This window comes from Peromyscus leucopus, chromosome 4, assembly GCF_004664715.2.
Source record: "Peromyscus leucopus breed LL Stock chromosome 4, UCI_PerLeu_2.1, whole genome shotgun sequence".
NCBI classification, from domain to species: domain Eukaryota; kingdom Metazoa; phylum Chordata; class Mammalia; order Rodentia; family Cricetidae; genus Peromyscus; species Peromyscus leucopus.
The window spans coordinates 59,540,069-59,563,139 of NC_051066.1; the positions used below are offsets into that span (position 1 = coordinate 59,540,069).

General features: G+C 34.4%; 1 protein-coding gene across 1 annotated transcript in view; it reads left to right on the plus strand.

The window, feature by feature from the left end:
- Positions 1-23,071, plus strand: part of Fsip2 (fibrous sheath interacting protein 2) — a 79,656-nt gene that overhangs the window by 49,058 nt on the left and 7,527 nt on the right. Inside the window, exons 17-19 of the mRNA XM_037204915.1 lie at positions 54-9,343; positions 12,328-12,822; positions 21,937-22,028. Coding sequence (XP_037060810.1) covers positions 54-9,343; positions 12,328-12,822; positions 21,937-22,028 — 9,877 coding nt within the window. The remainder of the gene's footprint in view (positions 1-53; positions 9,344-12,327; positions 12,823-21,936; positions 22,029-23,071) is intronic.

Sequence of the window (23,071 nt, forward strand, 5' to 3'; positions counted from 1 at the left end):
TTCCTCTAATCCAATCTAAAAATGCTTGTTTCTTTCTTACATTTTTCTTTTAGTTTCGACTGAGGAGTTGTCTCACATTTCTTCACTCCCAAAGAAAAATTATGACTCAAAACAGCCTCTCAAAATCATATATAGTAATTCGTCAATGTATCAGTTTTGCGAACATCTCTCTGATTCAGTCATCTGCTACTTAATTTCAAACATTTCTGATGGCACCAAAGAGGGTAGCAAAGACAAAGCATGGGAAATCCAAAAAGTAGTCTCTAACAAAAATATATCAATACATTCTCAAGTGTATAAGAGCAGGTCTATTTCCATTGGAGAACTCGCTTTAAGTATTTTTGAAGTTATTATTGAAATTCTTTCTAATGGTAACATTATATTTGCTGACAAGGTCCATCAGACTGCCATAAAAACTAAGTACAAGTTCTGTCCAAGTGTGACTTCTTCTGACTTTGATGATATCTTTCAGGATCTCTTAAAAGGAGTGATTTTTGTATTGTCGGAAGTACTAGGAATAAATCATTTTGGAAATAATGTAAGAAACAAATCATATTCTACATTTAGAAATAGTGTGCCCATTTTCAACAAAGTCAATACCATGGAAAGTCAGATAGGCCCCAGGGACTGGAAATCATCTTCTCACCTAATTGATCCCCTTGCTCAAAGAAATAAATTAAATTACCTAGCACATAGGTTAAATGGTCTGGTTGGGAACTTAAAATCTCATGAATCCAAAGAAGTCATCAATGAAGTCTTTAATATTGTTTTAGATTTATTTTTACCAGATGACTTCCCAGATGGGGATATGTGTTCTGGTAAATCAGCAAGAACATTTTTCACCTCAAATAATCAACAAAGTAAAAGAATACTTGCAAATAATCTAGGGCTTTCCCCTAAATCAATTTTTCTTCTCAATATTGTGTGTGAGAAACTTATTAGAACACTTCTAGAAAAATGCACGGGCACTGCATTTCTTGAGGATAGTTCTCTTTTTCGTGAAGTAGCAGAAGAATGTCAACATGTAAAATTACTTCAAAGTGTTCAAGGTGGAGATTTTGATTATTGTAAGGCACCAATGAACTGTGAACAATTTCAAGGAGATTACATGTCAGACCTTTCAGAAAATCTTGGAGACATGGATCAAGATTTATTATCATCAGACTGTATACTTGATGTTATGTCCCACAGCTTGGTTAAATCTTTGATGGATAAGCTATCTCATGGTTTTCAACAAGCTCCTTTTGAAAACAAATACATGAACTACAGAACAAGAGAAATACAACCTTTTTCCCCAGAAGCCAAAAGGCGAGAATTAATAGAATTTGGACAAAATAATGCCCATGTAGGATTCATGAGCTATGACAATAATTATTTTACCAAGTCCTTGAATAATTCCAAAGCAACTAGCTTTAAAATGCAAACACCATTTGGCAAACAACATATAGTAAAACCTTTCTCTTTGCTGCTTCCTGAAAGACAAGAAACAAGGGGAATGAACACAGTAATCTTTCATAAGCTATGTCAAAAAGGTGCAAATGGTGGTGTTTACTCAGCTACATTTTTGGAGGACATAATCTCAGAATTATTTTTTAAGCTGTCTACATCATTGTGGAGGAAAAATATAAACATCACTGAAACCTGGCTCAATGAGATAAATACATCACTTATCAACAATGTAGTGAATGACTTAAATAATGCTCAAATTACTGTTCTAAGGTATCCTGAAGAAAGACTATATTTTCCATCAGCACATAAAGGATGTGTTACTAAGATTGTTGATTCCATTTATTGTAATGTTTTACAGAAGTATGAATTTAAAGTAACCTGTGGTGGTAATCTGCCATATGATAATACTTCAGTAGCTGAACAAATGTCTAATAGCATATTGTTCGAGATTGTAGACTATCAGCTTCCATCTTGCTGCAAGGGAAAGCTCAGATCAAATTCATATCATACTCTCAATGCTGAAATCATCCTGTATAAACTTCAAAACAATCTAAGAAAATTTATTTCTGAACCCATATCTTCAAAAGGTTATAGCACCATGTTACCTCACTCATTTTTAGAATATGTCATCAGAAGACTTTTAGCTCAGCTTATGCCCCTGTCTATTAAGCCTTCATCTTTAGAAAAACAATATTTAATGACTTCAGATTTTGATGAAATGTCCAACTGTATAACAAATAAGGTTATGTCAGCCATTTCAAAACATAAAATCTGGTTCACCATCTATGATAATCAATGTCTCCACACAGATAAAAACCTTCAAAAGATGGTAGATTCTGTTTACAGTAATATTATACAAATGTCTGGTTCTCTTGATTTAATACAGAAGAATATAATCAACCGAAGCCCAATTATGATTGATCAAATAGCCAGTTTCATTATCCAAGAGATTATTGAAAACCACCTTCGACCATTTCTGTGTGGAGAGACTTTACCTCGCCCCAAAACTCCATTGGATGAGGTATCGTATATGGTCAAGCAAGTTCTCAATGAAGTTGTAGAGTCTCACAAACTCCAGAAGCCATCACCTTTACACATTTACCCTGATAAATTTGTAGGAGAAATTGTTACCAGAGTTTTATCAAAGATTTTTAGCCCTAAGCCTAATACTAATGTTGAGCTGGAAAATATGACCCAAAAAATAATAAACTCAGTGAATAACCATCTAGACAAAACTAAGATTCCTATTCTATGTGATAAGCAATCGTCCTTTCCATTTAGTGATGCAGATATTGTAGATGAACTTGTCACCTCAGTATATAGAAATGTTTTGAAGCAGCATGGGCTAGATCCTGACATTGATGAGTCTGAAAATGGTGAAGCTTTTGTGGAAAATATTGCCAAATTAATCATAGCAGCTATTTCAGACTACCTTCTTCACCCACTGTTTTCTGGTGATTTGTCAACTGCTCCCTGTTCTAATTCAATGGCTGCTGATATTGTTTATGATGTTCTTGGTAACATTGACAATTCTACTAAGTCAAAGCAGAGTTTACCTCCATATAGTACATTGCTACCATATACATTTTTAGAAGATATGATCAGAGTACTATTATCTAAAATTTTTCCTTCTCCTAAAATGGTTTTAAATATAACAGCTCCAAAAGATAAAGAAGTAAATTTTAATGAAATTGCTTCCAATCTGATCAGTGATATTAGGAGAAAAATTTCCCAACATGAAATTAGATTTTCAAAAGATGAAGATAAAGCCAAGTCTTTTTACTCAGAAGATGATGTTTGCCATCTTGTTGACTCTGTTTTCACAAATATTTTAGAACACTCCAGTTCACAAGAATCAGTGGAACAAAATATCACAAAAACTAATGATGTTTTCATTGATAAAATGGCAGGTTTTATTATTAAATATATCTGTGAGCAGCATCTTCAGCCATTTGTGGAAAAAAGACAAATATCTAAATCACCATGCAAATGTTTTGAGAGACAGCCGTTAATTTATGCTAGTGCTTATTCTTCAACTTTTTTGGAAGATGTGGTCGCTGGAGCAGTGAGCAAAATATTTCACAGGGTGATTGGCATTGTACAAGTGGAGTCAACAAGAAATTCAGAAGATGTTTTGTTTGATAAAGCTGAAAATCTCATATATTGGATAACAGAGGAATTTTCAAAAGCCCAGGTTACAACTATAGAGAATGCTGAGAAACAGTTGTGTTTTTCCCCAGTAGAGAGAGATGTACTCAAAAACATTATTGACACTGTGTACAGCAAAGTTTTAGAAGAATATGAAATGGGAACCATGCCTGATAAAGATTTTCTAAATGACACAAAGGCATTGGCTGGCCAGATAACCAAAATCATTCTGACTGAAATTTTTGATTTCCAAATTCCACCAGCTCTTGTAGCAAATCTACCTTTAAGTTTACATTCCAAACTTAGTCAAAATGTTTTGGTAAATAGAGTCCATTATGAAATTAGCAAATCAAGATTCCGAAGACAAGCGTCAACAATATATACTACTATGCTCTCACATATTCATTTAGAAAAAATAGTTACTCAGCTTATGTCTCAGATAAATCCATCACATTCCAGTGTAGAACATTCTGATACTCCGCAATCAGACTTAAGTAACACAGTCATGAAATTAATAAATGAAATTATGTCAATAATTTCAAAACATGCAATATGTATTGTAAAACATGGAAATGAAAAACAAAGTATGATTTCAGAAAAAGACATACAGTCAATGGTTGACTCCATTTATGCTGATCTTTCTCATTCCAATCTATACCAGCATCTTACAAAAGACAAAAAAGGTATAAGTCGCATACCTGTTTCAAAAATTGCAAGTTTTATAATAAAGGAGATCTTCAATCATCATCTAGAGTCATTCTTATCAGGAGATAAAAGTTTTCTGTCAGCTTCAGTTGCTCAGCCTTGCAAGCAGAAGGCAACAAACCCTAAGCAAAGAGAACTGTCTTTTATTATGAACTCAGCTATCTTTATGGAGGAAGTAATTTCTGAGCTTTTATGCAAAATTCTTCAGACATTCATACAGGATTCCTTGTCTGCTGAAACCCCAGAGAAAGCAATAGCCCAAATAATGGATATTGTTACAACATTAGTAAAATCAATTGTTTTAGAGTTCACTACATCTGAGATTTTACTTGCAGAAAATTTGGATGAGAGTCTATGGTTTTCAGAGACATATAAAGAAATGGTTCAAAAAACAGTCAACTCAGTTTATGAAAATATATTACATGAATATAAATCACTGACTCAACTACACAAGACTATACAAAACAACACTACTTGTTTTGGAGGGAAATTATATCATTTTCTACTGCAAGAAATTTATGATTATCAGGTACAGTCATTAGTTTCAGGTCAATTAATGCCTTCTTCTTATTCTTTCCCTCGAGCTGAAAATATTATCAAAAATGTGCTCAATGTCACCTTGAAGGATACCAATGTCATGCCATCATGTATTACAGTGCTCCCCTGTTCTCTGATAGAAAATATGATTTACAAGCTTTTAGTAAATATCTTCCCTTCAGATGATACTACAGATAAACTAAAGGAAAAAGAGGTTGGGCCAGATGATGATGACGAGTTCATGGCTGCAGCTTCAAAGCTGACTGATGAAATTATAAAAGAAATTTCTGAACATGAGATCAGATTTGCCACTGCCGAGGAGAATGAAGATAGTATTCAATTAGGAACTACTGAGAATTTCATTGATTCTGTATGTAGTAATATTTTGAAAAACTCTGAATTCCAAGCAGAATTACAGAAAGATGCACACAAAAAGGGAGGTTCATTTCTCAGTAAAATAGCTGGTTTCATTATTAAAGCAATCATGGATCATCATTTGCAACCATTTTTATATGGTGAAGACTCTCCTTCTAGTAACTTACCTGAGTATGGCCATGCTTCTGTTGTTGCTAAGTCTGGGAAAGAAAAGACACAGCCTTCTCTATTTTCAGCTGCATTTTTAGAGGATGTAATTGTTGACCTAGCTCACAAATTTTGTTCTTTTGCAACTCTTGCTAAAGATTCTATGAAAAAGGATATTCCGGAGCCAGAAATTGTAAGCTTAGCTATAAACTTTGCAAACTCTCTCATACAGGAATTTAGGAAAAGTAAAATCAAAGTTTTACCACATGCTGAAGAAATATTTTCTTTACCACCAATTGGGAAGGAGACAGTTGATGAGATATCTAATTTTGTATATGATCAGTTCATAGGAAAATTTGGATCTGATGGTATTCAGAAAGGTGACACTGGTAACATTGTTATAGAAATGGTTTCTTCTTTAGCCCAGAAGGCAATCTCTGCATTCAAGATTCAGCCACTATTTTCAGGAGACTGGTACTCAACTTTCTTTTCATTTCTAGATCCAGAAAATATCACCCAAAGAGTTCAGCTCCTACCACAGCAAACCTCCATGCAGATTAGTAGACTCTTAAAGCAGAGCCAGCTTGCTCTGTCTGAAGACACATCAATGAAAAAAGATGATATCCATCATCCAATAATTAACTCTATAGCTACCTTCATGAAAAGCAATATTATCAACCTGATGTCAGGAAAAACTACAGGTGTCACAGATACTAAAAAAGATGATGAAAACAAACTGAAATCTGCCACCCTAAAATATGAGAGTGCCTCAAAGGCTACTTCTCCAGCTACCAGTGTGAAAAGAAAAGATCCTCAGGTTGAACATTTGAGGGACAAATGTAAAAGTAATGAAACTGGGAAAGAGAACTTAGTTCTAATCAATGAGCAGGGACAGATGATTGAAATATACACCCATTTTGCAGTTGCAACTGTTGATAACAGTTCTGAGAAGGAGGTACTTGAATCAGATTTCGTAACAGACAATGAAAAGAAAATTGACAGTGCTAGTCAAACTTTAGTGAAAATAGATGACAAGCCCCAGAGTGGGAGTAAAGAGAACATAACAAAAAAAACTTTAAAAATAGCCCAACAGCCAGTCAAGGAAGAGAGGACCCAGTCTGTAGCTGAAACAGATATAGATGAGGAACTATACACAGAAACTGAACGTGTTGAAAATGTCATTGAAAATATTTATGACAATGTTTTAACAATATCTTCTCAAGAGCCATTTGATTTTTCTAGACCAATATACAGCAAAAGCCTCCAGAGTGATAAAGCTTCGGTTAAACTTCAAGATTCTGCACAGCCTGTTACAACAAAGGATTCATCCCCAACAGTTAATAAAGACATCACTGCTAAAGAAAAAGCAAGTGAAGAAGCTGAAACTAAAAGAAAAGAAGAGAGTGAGATAAAAAGAGAGAAAGAGATTAAAAGTCAGCCTAGTAAGACAGACCATCCACAGTCCTCATCAGATAATAAACCTAGAATTATTTCTGCTAAATTTCTAGAAGATGTGATCATTGAAATGGTGAACAAACTAATATTTACATCTTCACCAGAAACAGAAACATGTGATAGAACTCCAGATGCAAGTGGTGACCAAAATCAAGGTGAACTTTATAACACAGCTATGAAACTCATTGATTCGATGTTGAAGGAGTTTTCAGATGCAGAAATTAAGGTATTTAGGACAGATAAGGGAAATGAGATTTCCTCACAAGCAATCAAAGACTCATCAACTAATACGGTACCTCCTGGGATTAAAGAAGCAACTACAGAAGAACCATCATCCAGCATGAATATTAAAAATGTGGACAAATTGCCACATGAGCATAAAACAGTTGAACAATCCTCTTCTGACAAGATGCCCTCCACAAATAGAATGCTATCAATTGAAAAATCAATTGTCAATAAAATTGTTCACTCTTGTGTTTGCGATATTTTAAAGGAATGTACATCTCAAGAGTCTGTTTGCAAGAACATCAACAACAATGGTGAAAAACTAGCAAAAAGGCTAACTAGCACAGTGATAAATGAAATTTTTCAGCATCAGCTTAACTTGATATTTTCTGATGAGATACCAGCTTCAGGATGTGTGCCTCTGGAATCAAAAGATGTTGAGGAAAAGGTACAAAAGGCAGTGCAAACAGCCAGTAAAGAATGTCAAACCTCGTCTCCATACACCATAAAGCTGCCTTTCAAATTTTTAGATGATGTGATTTCTGCTCTTTTAGCAAAAGTTTTTTCAAAACTATCCAATGTCAAAACAAAAATATCTCAACAAAATTTTTCGACACAACGTGACTTCCTTAAAATGAAGCTAGTTAGCGCGGTTGCAGCAGAGATTGCCAAAAATGAAGATTTGAATATACAGTATGTAGACTCTTTGCATCCAAATGATGATGAAATTATTCAGCTGGTGGTTCAGACAATTTATAACAATCTTTTGCCACAGTTTGGATCACAGGAAACCATACAAAATTGTGTAGTTAGTGGATGCAAATTCCTTTCAAAAACCATAGTTGATTTAGTTCTTCGAGAAGTGGCTGGCAATCAGTTGCAGAACTATTTTGGTGGTGAGTTGACTCCATATCAGTGTGCAGAAGTTGACAATGTTGTTGAAAATATCCTCACCAATGTTGTCTTAACTACTCCATCACAGCCACCACGTCCTCGTAAACTATCATATAATATAATAGAAGCAATTGCTGTAAAATTCTTATCAAAACTTTTATCTGGGTTTCCAAAGGTGCATACAGAAAGAACTAAATCTCAAGAAACTGAAATGCAAAAAATAACCTCAAAAATATTAAAGTCAATCCAAGAATGTTTTTCCAAAAGTAAGATCAAAGTTGTACAACCTGCCAAGGAATCGGAACCTGTACCTGTAGCTGACAACGCAGCTATTGACAAAGTAGTTAATTCCGTTTATGCCAATCTTTTAAAACAATCTGGCTCTCCTACGTCTGTATTAGAAGATCTAATGGGGAAGAGTAATATCCTTTCTGACATAATAGGTTTGTCAATGGTGAAGGAGATTTCCAATGCTGAATTTCAACCTCAAGCAGAGGAAGAATTTTCAAGTTCAGAATTAGCTCTAGAAGCTGTCAAAATTATGGAAAAGGTGGTGAAAATTATTGATGAGCTAAAGTCCCAGGAAAAATCTTCACCCGTAAAAGATTTAATGTTAGACTCCAGAGTTTTAGAGGAAGCATTGGCTTTATTCTTGGCTAAACTAGTAAAGAAGCCTGGTGTTGCAAGCAAAGACATGGACAGTCTAACAAAGCCTGAGTTAAAGAAAATTGCATCTCAGTTGATAAAATCTGTAACAGCTGAAATTTCCAGAAATAATATAAATCTCGTGGATTCTAATCCTGAAGGACAATCTTTAACTTCAGAAAACATTGAAATGATTTCTCAGGTTATTGAGTCTGTTTACGATAATATAATAAACCAATCTGGAACCCATAATGAGCCCTATGATATAAAAGGTACAAAGAAGGCCTTCCCTAAGAAAGTGGCTAACTTAATTGTCGATGGCATTTCAAATGTTCCATCATGTAGAGTTAGTGCAACGAGTTCTTATACTGCAGCTTTTGGAGAGCTAGACACAAATCGAATCATTGAAAAGGCACAAAAGCATGCTGCACAAATGAACTCTGACTCCGATAAAGAGTTGGATGATGCATTAGAAGATGAACTTCCTGTTAGAATAATTCCACATGTCGGGAATAAACCACTGAAAATAGATCCAAATATCATCTCAGAACACTTAGCAGTTATTTCTATGAAGACTCAGCCTCTGGAGACACTTAAGATGGACTGCATAAAGAGAACTGGTTGTAGCATAGCAGAGCTGAGAAGAGCTTCCATAAGTGGAAAAGGTCGCTCTTCCCCAGACGTGTCTGAACTAGGAGCAAGACAGAAAGAAAGGCGCATCTCATTGGATAGGACAGGACGACTGGATGTAAAACCCTTAGAGGTAAGCATCGTGACAATGGAGAAAAGGGGGAAAGCAGTGAGCCAGTTCTGTGATTTCCTTCCTTTCCTAGCTACATGCAAACATATGCTTGTTATTTTGCCAGCTGAACAGGGAATTGGTTGCAACAGTTCATCTCCATAGTCAGGATTTTCAGGGACTTGCCATATCATTTCCATATTCCACACTAAAGGCCTAAGGCTAGTTTTTAATAAAATAATCCACTAAAACTATTTTTCATTGAACCTAATTAACATCAGAATGACTGGAATATAATTTTATTTAGAAATTTATAAGAACATGTATTAAAAGCCATCTATTTAAGGCACTACAGTACTATTTTCCCCTCACTTTTATTTAAATTTTTCCATGTAATATATTTTAATCATATCCCTACCCCAATTCATCTTGTGTCCTCTCCACCTCCCTATGCACCCTACTTCATATTCTTTCTCCCTCTCTCTTCTTTCTTAAACAAAAAAGAAAAATATCAGAACAAAGATACAGAAAGGAAACCATAAGACAAAACATAACAAAAACAACAAAGGACGTGCAAAAATACATAAAGTTCAGTTTTTTAGGCCAATTACTCCTGGATATGAGGCCTGCCCTGGAGTATGATTGATATACCTAGTGACATTATTTTAGAGAAAACTGATTTTCCCTTTCCCAGCATGTTATCAATTGCAAATAGCTTCTTGCTTAGGAGTGGTACTATGCATCTACTTCTTCTCACTGCTAGAATTTTGTTTGATTTGAACGTATGCATGCTGTCACATTCTCTGTGACTTTATATGGATAACAGACCTGCTGTGTTGTGTCTAGAAGATGCATTGCCTTGCAACCATCCACCACCTGTGGCTCTTAACAGTCTTTCCATCTCATTTCTTCAGAGATACCTGGGCCTTAAGGTAGAGATTTGCTAAAGACATCCCTTTTAGGGCTGAGTGCTACAGAGTCTATTAGATTCTGCACATTTTCTGGTTGTGGATCTCTGTGTTAATTACCAAGAAGATTATTTTCTGATGAGGGATGAATGAGGCACTTATTTATGGCTATAGCAATATGTAATGAGAGATCATTTTGTTGTTGTATTCCTTTATCAGAATTTCTGAATTCTGAATTAACTGTATTTCCCATAGGCCAATGATCTCTCTAGTCTCAGGTCACTAGCCACATGAGCAATGTCAGATACAGGTTCTATCTCATTTGATTGGGTTTACATCCAATCAAAAACTGGTTAATTACTGCCATAAACTTTGTCCTCTACTGCAACTGTATCTCTTGCAGTCAGTTCACTGTTGTAGTTTTCAGGGTTTGTAGCTGGATGACATTGATAACTCCTTTCCTCCTCCAGTAGCATGCACATTGCTTTCCTATACCATGAAAGCTAGTCACTAGGGGTGAAGTTTCTAGTTAGGTACCAACTCTATTTCTCCATGTTTGAAGACATGAGTATGTGATATCTAAAGTCATAGCATTTACTGTCAAGTTGCAGAGGGTAACTAATAGATTTATCAATAGCCTGTGGTATTTGAGGGGTTCTATAGGACCCCTTTGATAAAATGTAACCCCTTCAATAAAATGTAACCCATTCCTGGCACATTGTGGTTCTATTCAAATTTCTCATATTGAATGTGTGCATTTTTGTGGGATATCTGTTTTTATGGATGTAATCTATGCCATAGCACTGACCCAAGTATAAAACTATATTCTCTGGAAAATAAATACTTCATTTTTTTCCAATATGTCTCTGAAAATTACTGAATTAAGTCTCAAGGCTGATAATTAAATAAGTTAATTAGTTAGTGATTGATTGTTGAGTTAGAGACTAGGTCACTGTTTAGCTCAGGACAACCTGGAAATTACTACAAAGGCTGATAATGTTTAGTTGTTTCTTCCAAAGTATAACATTCTCTATTAGACAAAGACTTACTAAGATTCAAGAATAAAATACAACTTACAAGTTTCAGGAAGTTCCTAAGGCATATAAGATTCACAAGACTCTACTCAAGGTCATTTCAGTGGTAACAACTACTAGAAAGTGGAAAGCTGACAGGAAATTATACAGAAAGCTCAAGGGATGCAATTTTAGTGAGCCATTATTCATATTTGGTTAGGATTTTTACTGATAAAGCTACCTTTGAGTCATCCACCCATCTAAAAGTAATCTCTCACTCATGTTCTTGTAAGTAACCTCAATAAACTCACTGGCTTTAGTAAGACATCCACAGAAGAAATAAACTTCTGATCTTTGTAAGACATTGTCACTTGAAAATATAGTTTAGAAAGTTGTAAAGAAAGGTTGAGTTGAAGATAAATTATAAATTTATTTAAATTTCTATGATATAGCAAAGGCTACAGAAATGGAGTGATTTGGTTACTAAATTATAATTACCGTTTATTGGATTCTTCTATATTAAAAAATAGTAATTGGGATTTGAGTGGAATATGAAAAAGAAATGAAGATTTACTTATCTGCAAAAGACAAAGGATGTGATTATGGAGTAAAAAAATAAGCTGAAGATCACAATTCCAATATGGCATTGCTTTTATAAGTGGAGTTTGTTAAAGTCTTGGCTTTTCTTTAAAAATTAATGTCTAGATGTCTATAGTATCATTTACTAAGGACAAAAAAGTTAATTATGTGGTTCTGTAACAATTTTAAGAGAAATTACAACAGTAGAAGACAGTTTATTTTATAAGAAAATATAAAGCTTAAACTATTATGTTAGACTGGATATTTGGAACAAATTATGGCAGATTATATTATCTCAATGCAAAAATAATGCTAGATACAAACAAGTGTTGCATATGATTTTTAACTATTTCTTTCTTTTAAAACAATGAAAATATACTAGTAAGTGGAATTTGAAGATATTAGCTAGATTGAAGTTAGAAATCATAAAAAAATAGCTATGATACAAAGTAATGTTGGAAAAGATATTGACATTTTTTTTTAATATTTGTTGTACTTTCAATTCCAGGCTGTTGGCAGGAATTCATTTCAAAATATAAGAAGACCTGATATCACCAGAGTAGAGCTTTTGAAAGATATTAATAACAAAAAAGATCTGATCATTCGATTAGTAGCTCATGATATTAGTCAAAAAGTTTCAGAAAGTAACTTCAGAGATGACGCAGTTTCTGATGAGGAAGAAATTGTTTTAGGAGAGGTTGCTGGACATCAATGCTTAGGAGAAATATCTGGAGATCATGGTGAAGAAGTGGTGAAACCTTTAGGAACTAAGGTTGTTTCTCCAAAGACAATAACAAGCACAAGCAGCCTGAGAAAGTTCTTAGCACTAAGTAAATGCTGTCAGCCCACTCCTGGCGAAAATATTGAAAGTATTGAAGCATTTGGAAATCAGGCTATGAAACTTAACAAGACACATGTTAAAAGAGCTGTTGCTGAGCTTGATATGCCCTCTTCTAAAAGCTTAGCAGAAGGACTGTCTTCTAAGGACAAGTTACAGTATAAGGTAGGTGACAAACATAATTCCCAGAAGCTTGGAAGAGTAGCTAACCTCAGACATTCTGTTCTGGAGTGTACCTTGATTATCCAGCAAAAGATACTTGAGTGATTATCTGCATAAGCCTGTAGATATATAGCATAGGTTAAATAATTAACCAAACATGAAACTCAATTAAATATTTAATACACAAAAACCTAGAACTACTTAGGCACTGCTTAAGAAAATTCAACCTTATTTTTTAAACAAGAGGTTCCATTTTGTATTTGGGCTATAAATATTTGTTGGACATCCATAGAGAACTTCATGTCAATAGAATGGATCCAGAACCTGGCTAAGTTATATGGAAGTTAAAAATGATCTGTAGAAAGTGAGATTGCTGCATAACTTGTGTTAAGACCTAAGTCCAATCCACAGCATTGAAAACAAACAACAAAAAATCATTATCTGGTCTGTGTTATTTTTAACTAAATCTCAAATGTTCAATTTCACCAATCAGGGGCCAGATGAAAGCCTACTAACTCAGAGAGGCAGCAAATGCACCTGGCTGACCTTCCTCCTCCTCTGACATCCCAGGAAAAGTCCTTTGTCCTCCACCATCTCCAACAAAAACCTCAAACTCAGTGTCCCTCCCTTCTACTTCCTATGCATCTCTCCATCCATCTTCCTGACTCCCTTTTACTCTCTATGGTTTAATCCTATCTTTACATCCTATCAACTGGTTGTTTGCTCTGCCTCTTGACCTACGGTTGACTTTATTTATCATGTTTACAATATTCAAGCAGAAAGCTCTTGGATTAAAGGTACTTGCTAGGCCTGAGCCACACAACTAGAAACAGTTTTTTCCAGTAAATAATGTAATCTCAGGGTTCACAGCATGATCAAATATCCTGCAAATTTCCCTTTTCTCATCTAAATAAATAGGAAATGTTTTTTACTCTAACACGTTAAAATTATTTGCAATAATGAAGCTATATCTGTCAAACTTTCCACAATGTCCAGCTAGGTTGTATTTGGCAGACTTAGGATTAAACATTTTTGAGTACAAAGTTCTGTAAAATATTTGTGTCAGTATGATATGAACTCAGAAATTTGTTCCAAGCAGTTCATAGTCCAAAGTTGATCATTGGGTCACACTCTGGGACTCTGAGCTGGGATTTCAGGCCAGTCAGTTGGAAGTAGGTGATACCACTTGGCAAAATTTACTCTTTTCCTTGGGACATTTCCTCTTGATGATACATCCTTTTTCTTTAGATGCTTCACTTATCCAGTAGTCTCTGGATCCCTTAGTTGGATGTTTTTGTTCTCTTGGAATGATAAAATCAAAACCCTACCCCAACTCAAATGCTGAGAGTGCCTTTTTTTTTTTTTTTTTTTTTTTTTTTTACAGGTTCTATCTTTCCTAGGCCAAATGATTTTGGCAACAGAAAAAGTATTATCTTTCAATTAAAATAATTATTTGGAAATTTTGAAACTAAATATACATCAGCATATGTGGATTAATATGCATATATTTCCCCTTTTCTTTATATATAAACTCTATGTTTAAGTGTATTTAGTTTTAGATCACAAAGGACATTCACTTTGAATTTCAGCCTGCCTTTTGCAAGTGGCTTTTAAATTTAAATTTCTGTAATTCTTATATGCCTTCCTCTCTCTCCCAAGTGCTGGGATTAAAGGTGTGAACCACCACCTGGTTATGGATTCCTTATAATAGCTATTGTCATAGGGTTGTCTTGTTTTAATTTGGTTCTCCATTTTCTCTATTATTTAGGGGTAAATTTTTAAGTTTTTCAAATGTGTAATCTATCATTCTTGCTGATTTATTCTGAGTTTGTTCCCTGGCAACTTTTAATATTATAGTCTTAATTAAACATGATGCCAAATTGTCTGCTATTTCATTATTTTTAGATGTTTTGGCTATCTTGTCTGTATGGGCGACATAAAATTTGATGTCTTTGCTAAGTTTTTCCATGTTATACCATTTCCATTTGTGCCTCCTATGACTGGATATCGTTGTCATTTATCTGAGAGTTAGTGGTTTTCTATTTTGATAATCATATAGCTGTACCTTTGCACATACATGAATTGGAGAAGATGGAGATTCTCCTTTTGCTTTCCTAGTTGTTTGTCTTATAGCCAATTGTGCTGCACTGATTTTGTGGTTCCTTCCTCAGTATTGGCCATTCCATACCTGGTCTATAGGCTGCCACTTTCCAATAGTTTTTGGTCTATCCGTGGTTGAAAACCATCAGTAAACCATGTGTTAGCCAAATGTGATCATTCTCTTGGTTCCCACAGTTCAATAGGTACCTCTTTTGGGTGGGAAGTGATAGGTTTAAGGAGGGCATTATGGGCAACTGAACTATTTCCTCAGTGTGGGAAGGCACAGACTCCTTTGCTACCATACCCTGGTTGTAAAGGAATGCAGATAGGTACCAGTTCCACTGTAATACATTTCCTTACATAGCTAAGCCTGTGAAGGTCTCTGGCTTTAGATGGACCCAATCCATACTTGTAACGGCACCATTACGGCCACAGGGTGGTTGGCAATGACTAAGTATAAGGTTCTCCATACCTCATAAAAATGTCCAGATTTGTCTCTCAAACAAGATATTTATTCTCCTTATATGGAAAATGTTTGCATTAGAAGCCAACAGGAAAAAGTTGGTGGACTCATTTTCGCTTTATGAAGAGTCTCCAGTTGCCAATTCACCAATAAATATGATATCCATAATTAGAATATCAACTGGTTCAATATTGGTCAGGGTTGCAGCATGGAGAAGAGCTTACAGTTGCAAAAGCTGCTCTTTGTTCCTGCACCCATTGGAAATTAGATACCTTTCTAGAAACCTCATAGTTTTCATAATATTCTGGAAACATGGTATGTGATTTCCATAGTGTGCAAACATACCAATTAGGAGCTGTCTATGAGTTTTTTTCCCTGGGTGGTGAGATCAAAGGCATGTGTCACCATGACCTTTGTTCATTTTAACTCTAGAATTTACAAAACAAACACTTTGTAGATATTCACTGGTCTATGCTAGGATTAAAGGCATGGGCTACCACTGCCTGACCTCTGTGTTTAATATAGTGGCTGGCTTGGTCCTCTGATCCCCAGGCAAGATTTATTTGTTACAGCACAAATAAAATATAACCACAGGCAAGTGTGCCTATGGTAAATTATCATTCAAAACATTATTTAGCTTTATTGTTCATGCCTGAATAAATGATAGGTATTTGTTAGTCTTTATAAGTTACTTTAGATTGAATGATCAAGCTGTCTAATGAACTAGCACCTCTCCTATTTGAGGAGGTCTCCCTCTTCGAATCTAATCTTTATCAATCTTAATAGATTCCATTGCCTTTCTTCTCCTGTGGAAACAAAGGCAAAACCTCTTCCTCAATGTAACACATATCTCTGTTTCCATTCTGAGGACTACACATCTTTAAAATATACAGACTGATTTAATTCCATAGTTTTGTTTTTTATTATTATTCAGTGTCTTTCCACAGCTGTCATTGTTTTCTCATTAGCATTTGGAAAACTCAAAGTAATTAAAGCACTATGTAATCTATCCCAGGGTGTCTTTATTGCCCCTTTTTGTTTATTAAGTATATCTTTTAAAGTACAATTAGATCTTTCTACATGTGCTTGTCCTGTAGGATTGTGTGGTATACCTATAATATGCTTTATGCTTTAATATGCAAAAAAAGTTTCACTTTACTAGAGACATATGCTGGAGCATTGTCAGTCTTAATTTGCACAGGTATCCCCATGATGGCCATAACTTCTAATAAATGTCTAATTACAGAATAAGCCTTTTCAGAACTTAAAGCAGTTACCTGTTGAAACCCTGAATATATGTCTATGGTATGGTGCACATATATTTGCCAAGTTTTATTTCTTTGGGTAACTTTTGGGTTACTTCCTGTAGGTAATGGGGTTTGGGTCTAAAAAGAACCAAGTAGGACATTGCCTTTATAATTTTCTTAGCTTGTTACCAAGTGATAGAAAAATCTTTCTTCAAACTTTTGCTATTAATTTCTTAAGAAATTCTGAGGCTTCTAGCACATTTCTATTAATAACTGATCAATTTCATTATTACCTTGTGCTAGAGGGCCTAGTAGACCTGTATGGGATTTGATATATGTTTTATACAATGAATGCTTTCTGTTTCTGATTATTTGTTGTAGTTGAATAATTAGTGAAGTTAATTCTGAATAATCTGGAATGAGTTGGAAAACAACTCTTTCTGCAAATTGAGAATCAGTAACTATATTAAGAGATCCAGGAATATCTGGAAAAAAAAACATAAGAATGGCACATAGCTCTGAATTTTTTACTGAATCATAAGGGCTTTGAGCCACTTACTTATTTTTTTCTGAATTATAACCTGCCTTTCCTGATTTATTTGCATCAGTATAGAATGTAGGGGATCTAGAAATTGGTGTTCCTTTTACTATATGAGAATGAATCCAGTTAGTTCTTTTTATAAACATATGTCTTTTTCTTTTGGGGATATTTGTTAATCTTTCCAAAAAATTTGCTGCAAGCTCTGTGACAATGTTCATTTCTGCCCATAATGAGGCAATTTCAGCACTAGTAAAAGGTACCACAATTTCTGATGGGGCTATTTCTGCTAATTGACAAAATCTTCTTTTTCCTTTAAAAATCAATTCAGAAAATTTTTATATGGATCTTTAATTTTTTACTCTATTTGTATGCTAAAATATCTATTCTAAGATATTATATTCTCTCTGCATAAGAATTCCTGTGGGAGAATGTATAGATGGTAAAATAACCAGAATACAATCAAGCTTTGGCTCCAAGCAATCTAATGTACATCCTGTAATTTCTTTTCTACCAGACCAAATTCTCTCTCAACCTTAGCTAATGATTTCTTGAACTATTTAAGTCCTTATCACCTTATAAGGTACTTAGCTCTTGAGTAGTTAATTCAAATGTTGGCCTTAGCCAGTTCTCCCAGCAATTTTTGAAAATCATTAAGAGATTGTAATTGATCTCTCCTGATTTCTACTTTCTGTGGTCGAATTTTCAATAAACCTACCTTATATCCTGGATAATTGATAGAATCTCCTCTTTGTATTTTTTCTGGAGCAATTTGTATTCCCCAGAAAGGCACAATTCTCTTTACTTCATCAAACACCTTTTTCTAAGTTATATGTCTCTCAATCAGCTAGTAAGATATCATCAATATATAGATTAAGGAAATTTTATGATTATTTCTAATGGCTGTTGTAAAAAAAATATTGACACAGGAGGGGCTGTTAACATTCCTTATGGAAGAACATTCCGCTGATACCTTTTAACAGGTAGAGCTAATTAGTATAAGTAGGCACTGTGAAGACACATTTTTCTTTATCCTGTTCTGGTAAATGTACATGGAAAAAAGCAGTTTTTCAAATCAATCACTATAATAGAACTTAGACCTTCCCTTAGGCAATAAAAAAGACAAGGAAATTCCAGGCTGTAAAGAGCCCTTTGACTAAATCACCTTATTTATGGCTCTTAAATCTGTTAACATTTTCCATTTCCAGATTTCTTTTTAATGACTATAGGAGAATTCCAAGGACTAGTCAATTCTTCAACATGTTGGACACTTAGCTGCTCCTGTATCAGCTATTCTAGTGCCTGTAATTTTTCTGATGTCAAAGACCATTGTTCCACCCACACAGATTTGTCATTTAACCATTTTAAAGGTAGGGTAGTTGGTACTTTTAAAAGACCAACAGCTGTTGTGTCCTCTTTATGTACAACCTGAACAGTCTTTGATTCTTCATGATAATACTTTTAACATTTTTCTTGGAAGTATCTTTTATGGTTTGTTTATGAGATTGGAATAATTTTCACCTGTGTTTTTCATTGCTGCAATAAATCACTTCCCCATAAATTAATTCATTGCTGTTAGCCACATATGGCTTTAATTTTCCCATTTGTCCTTCTGTCCCTATACACTACCCCCATCTTGCATTTAGTTTCAATCCCTAACGCTGAATATTTATCTCCTGAAGAGGCCAATGGATGTCAACATTTTGGTGAAGTTATTTATATCTAACTTCTGTGTCTAGTAAACCTTCAATTTCAATGCCATTTATTTGTGTTTTTAGGTTTGGTCTCTTATCATTTGCAGCAGTTTGCCAAAATACTTGTTTTCTTGTCTCTCCTGAATTTTTTGTTTTATTTACTAAAGCTGTTCTCTCCTTGATTACATCCAGGTCATGTTGTTTTTAACAACATATATTAACTCTTAATTTTTCTATTTATGAGTTTCTCCAATACTGACAGGAAATTATTAAACCAAATTGATATCAAGGCCTGTGAGAGGCCCCTTAGGGCATTTTGATGGCAAAGGGTTACCTTGCCTGTCCCTTGTTGATCTGAATTCATTAGTATAATACCAGCCTTGGTCATACTTTCTGCATACACCAGAAGGCTAGGACCTGTTTGGATTATCTACAGAATAATCATCATTTCTAGGAATACCTTGCCTACAATCCCTTTTCAAATGACCTTGTTTACCACAATTAAAACATTTGACATTTTAACTTTACTTAAAACTTTTAGAAATTCTCTTATAAGAGTAACATCATAAATATAAGATCTAATATCAGTAATATTTCTAATTCACTCATCTATTGGTACTGATCTTGCCTTTAAAGGCCTTATCGTCTTTTTACATTTTGAAGAAAGATTGAATTGATATTTGTCTGACTTCTGGATCTGATACTATGGTATTTACAGCTGAAGCCAATCTTCACACACACACACACAAAAAAAAAAAAAATCAGTGAAAGCTTCTTTGGGGACTTGTATAATTTTAAAAAATGATTCAGGCCTCTTTCCTGATTCTTCAACCTTGTCCCATGCATTTAAAGTTGCTAAAAAGCATAACACCAAGGCCAAGGCATTATTATCAAATTCAAGCTGCCTTTGCAACTCAGCATATTGACCTTCACCTCAAAACTTATCTTGGGAAATACTAATACCCCAGCTCTATTTTATTGTTCTATGGCCTTAGCTTCCTCTTTCCACCATGTTCTCCATTGTAGCTGAGGACTAGCTTTGAATATTGCTACTGCCAAACCTTTCCAGTCTTGGGAGATAATGCTTTTCTGAGTTGACCATGAATTTAATATCTGCTTCACATAGAGTGAATACATACCATATGAAACAATCACTTCCTTAAATTTCCTCAAATCTAATATTTTTATGGGATTCTTAACTTCTTGATAACCTTGGGGGTGACTATCATCTACTGGTAGTTCTTATAAAGTAACTGGGTAAGCTAAGTTTGATTTTCTAACATCCTTGGGCTGCTGCTCTTCAGTTTCATCATATGGTAGTGCAGTAGGTTCTTGTATAAATTCCTCTGTCTGCATCTGAGTATATTTCTTATTTTCATTTATAAGTTTTTCTAAGACTTGTATGCTATCAATCTACTTCTCATATTTGGCACAAAAACCCACTATGACTATTAAAGCTAAATTGTGAATTACCAGACTGATAGTAATTATAATTGATATTATGTCAATCTCAGTTAAGTAATTCATCTTTTAATTTTCTGCTTCTGTTTTCAAGTCACCTAAAGTAGCATTATACAGGATCCTAATGTGTCATATTATTATATGTCCCATCCTTAACATGGGAAATATTTTTCCTTTTAATATTACTTACCTCTCTCATTGAGGACTTCCAATTTGTCCTACCAAATATGTCTTCTCAGTTTGTTCATAGCTGGCATGATTTCTCTGTCCTTGTGGCCCTGCCTCACATTGGGCACCAAATGTTGCTTTTCTAACTAAATCTCAAATGGTTGATTTTATCAATAAATATTCAGGAGCCATATGCTAGGGTGAAATCCTACTAGCTAAGATAGGCAGAGAAAGCACCTCGCTAACCTTCCTCTTCCCCAGACATCCCAGAAAAAGACTTTTTTCCTATGCCATCTCAAACAAAATCCTCAAACTCAATGTCTTCCCTTTTACTTTCTGTGTATATCTCTATCCTTCCTCTGACTCCTTCTTACTATGTTTTTTTCCTTAATAATCCTATGTTCACTTCCTGTCAACAAGTTGCTTGCTCTGCCTCTTGACCTATGGTTGACTTTATTTAATCCTGTTCACAATATTCAAGCAGAAAGCTCTTGGATTAAAGTTGTGTAGTAGGCCTGAGCCACACCACAACTATAAACAGGTTCTTCCAATAAATAATGCAATCTTGGGTTCACAGTGTAATCAAATATCCTGCAACAGGTCTGAATCCAGACTTTCTTGCACTTAATAAATATGTTACCTTGATAAATTATATGGTGAATATTTTTATTACACAGTTTTTTACTCTTACTTAAATGTAACAAGTTATATACAGTATTTTAAACATCACACATATATTCGTCCATTAAACTTCTTAATCGTGATGGGATACAGTTCATGTTACTGTATCCAAACCATCCAATAGTGATAAGATACTCAATGACCCTTGTGGTTTTGCCCTGTCCAAAAGTCAATATTAATCATATTTTTGGAAATCATATGATGTGAGATTTCTTAGTGAGACAATTGACTTAATTAAACATCCTACCACATTTTATGTACTACTGTGTTTAGACAAACACCAAATCTATAGTAAACCTCAGAAAATAAACACATCTAATCTCAGTCAAATCAGAAACACAGGATTTCCCAACAAATAGATCAGAGTATGTGATAAATGTCTGATCATACAAGCTTATGAGATGCTTAGAGTTGTATTGCTGCTTTTCTATTTAATTCAATAAACTGTAATTAAAATATTTTAAAGTTTAAAATAGAATGTTACATTCTTCAATATCTGTACTTTACATTTAAAATGTGTTCAAAATCTAGTGTCATAATTTAGAATATATTTTCATAACCATTTCCAAAAAACTTACACTAGAAGAGACATTTTAATTAGAATTAAAGGGACCACCTCTATTTTTACCTTTTAAAATAATATGTTTAAGTAATCTATAAAACTTTCTTTTTTAAAAGTATTGATGGGAATACAAAAATGACAATGGGGGAGAAAGTCCATATCAAGTTCTGTGTGTGTGTAATACACGATTTATAATTTTACAGAAAGAAGAAAGACTTGCTGCTGAACCAACACATTACTTCATACACAGAATTATGAGTACTTCATCATACAACCAAGAAGACATCCTTTCTGGGTATAGACAACTTAATGCAGAACCAATCTAGAAACCTGAGATGAAAGAATGGGTCTGTTAGCAAATCTGTAGTTGAGCAAGTGCCCAGTATCAAATCCTTCTTCACTTCTGATTCTCATCCCTTGACTCTAAGTCTTAAGTTTTCTCTTACCATACAATGCTGTATTTCTAGTTACCTAGCCTCTACATATTTCCAGATACCTGTTCTCTCATGTAAATGTCATAGGATCAGATATTTGCTAATGTGTTGTTGCTTGTGGTTGTTATTATAACCCAAAGGATAGGCATAGAGTCAGCAGCAAAAAGTGTCCTGTCAGCACAGGAAGACTCCTGCCTAGCTTTGTTAAGTAAGCTAAAGGTGTATAGCTCTGCCTTACAAGAGGAATCTGAAGAAGACATGGAAAAATGTTAAGTTGGAGCACTCAGAGATTAATTTTAAAAGCACAAACTAGCTGTAGTAATATAAAAACACAAAGTTAAACTGTAAATTATTAAGTAGAATAAGAAGTATACTATTTTGTGCCAATGTGAGCAATACAAATTGAGAATGAAAAAATCAATACTAGGAATAGAAAATATTTGCAGATGATACACCTCTCTCTCTCTCTCTCTCTCTCTCTCTCTCACACACACACACACACACACACACACACATACATATTTACAGATACATGGGGTCACTATATAAACCACTCCCTATACTTAATAATAAAACAACAAAAACAATTTAAAAAATACAAATTATTTGAACAGAAAAATCCTCTAAAAGATTGCACAAAAAGCATGTGAAAGGTGCTCCACATCATTAATCCCTAAGAAAATGTGAATCAAAATCTCAGAAGATGCCATTTGAAACCATGACAGTCACTGAAAGGAAAGGAGCATGAAAAGAGAGCAAGGAAAGGAAAAGAAAAGAAGTATTAAGGATGGAGAGAAACTGGAACCTTTATGCACTGATGGTAAATTATAAAATTGTGAAATCATTATGAAAAGCAGTGTGGCACTTTCCTAAGGAATTTAACATGGAATTAGTGTGTGACCCA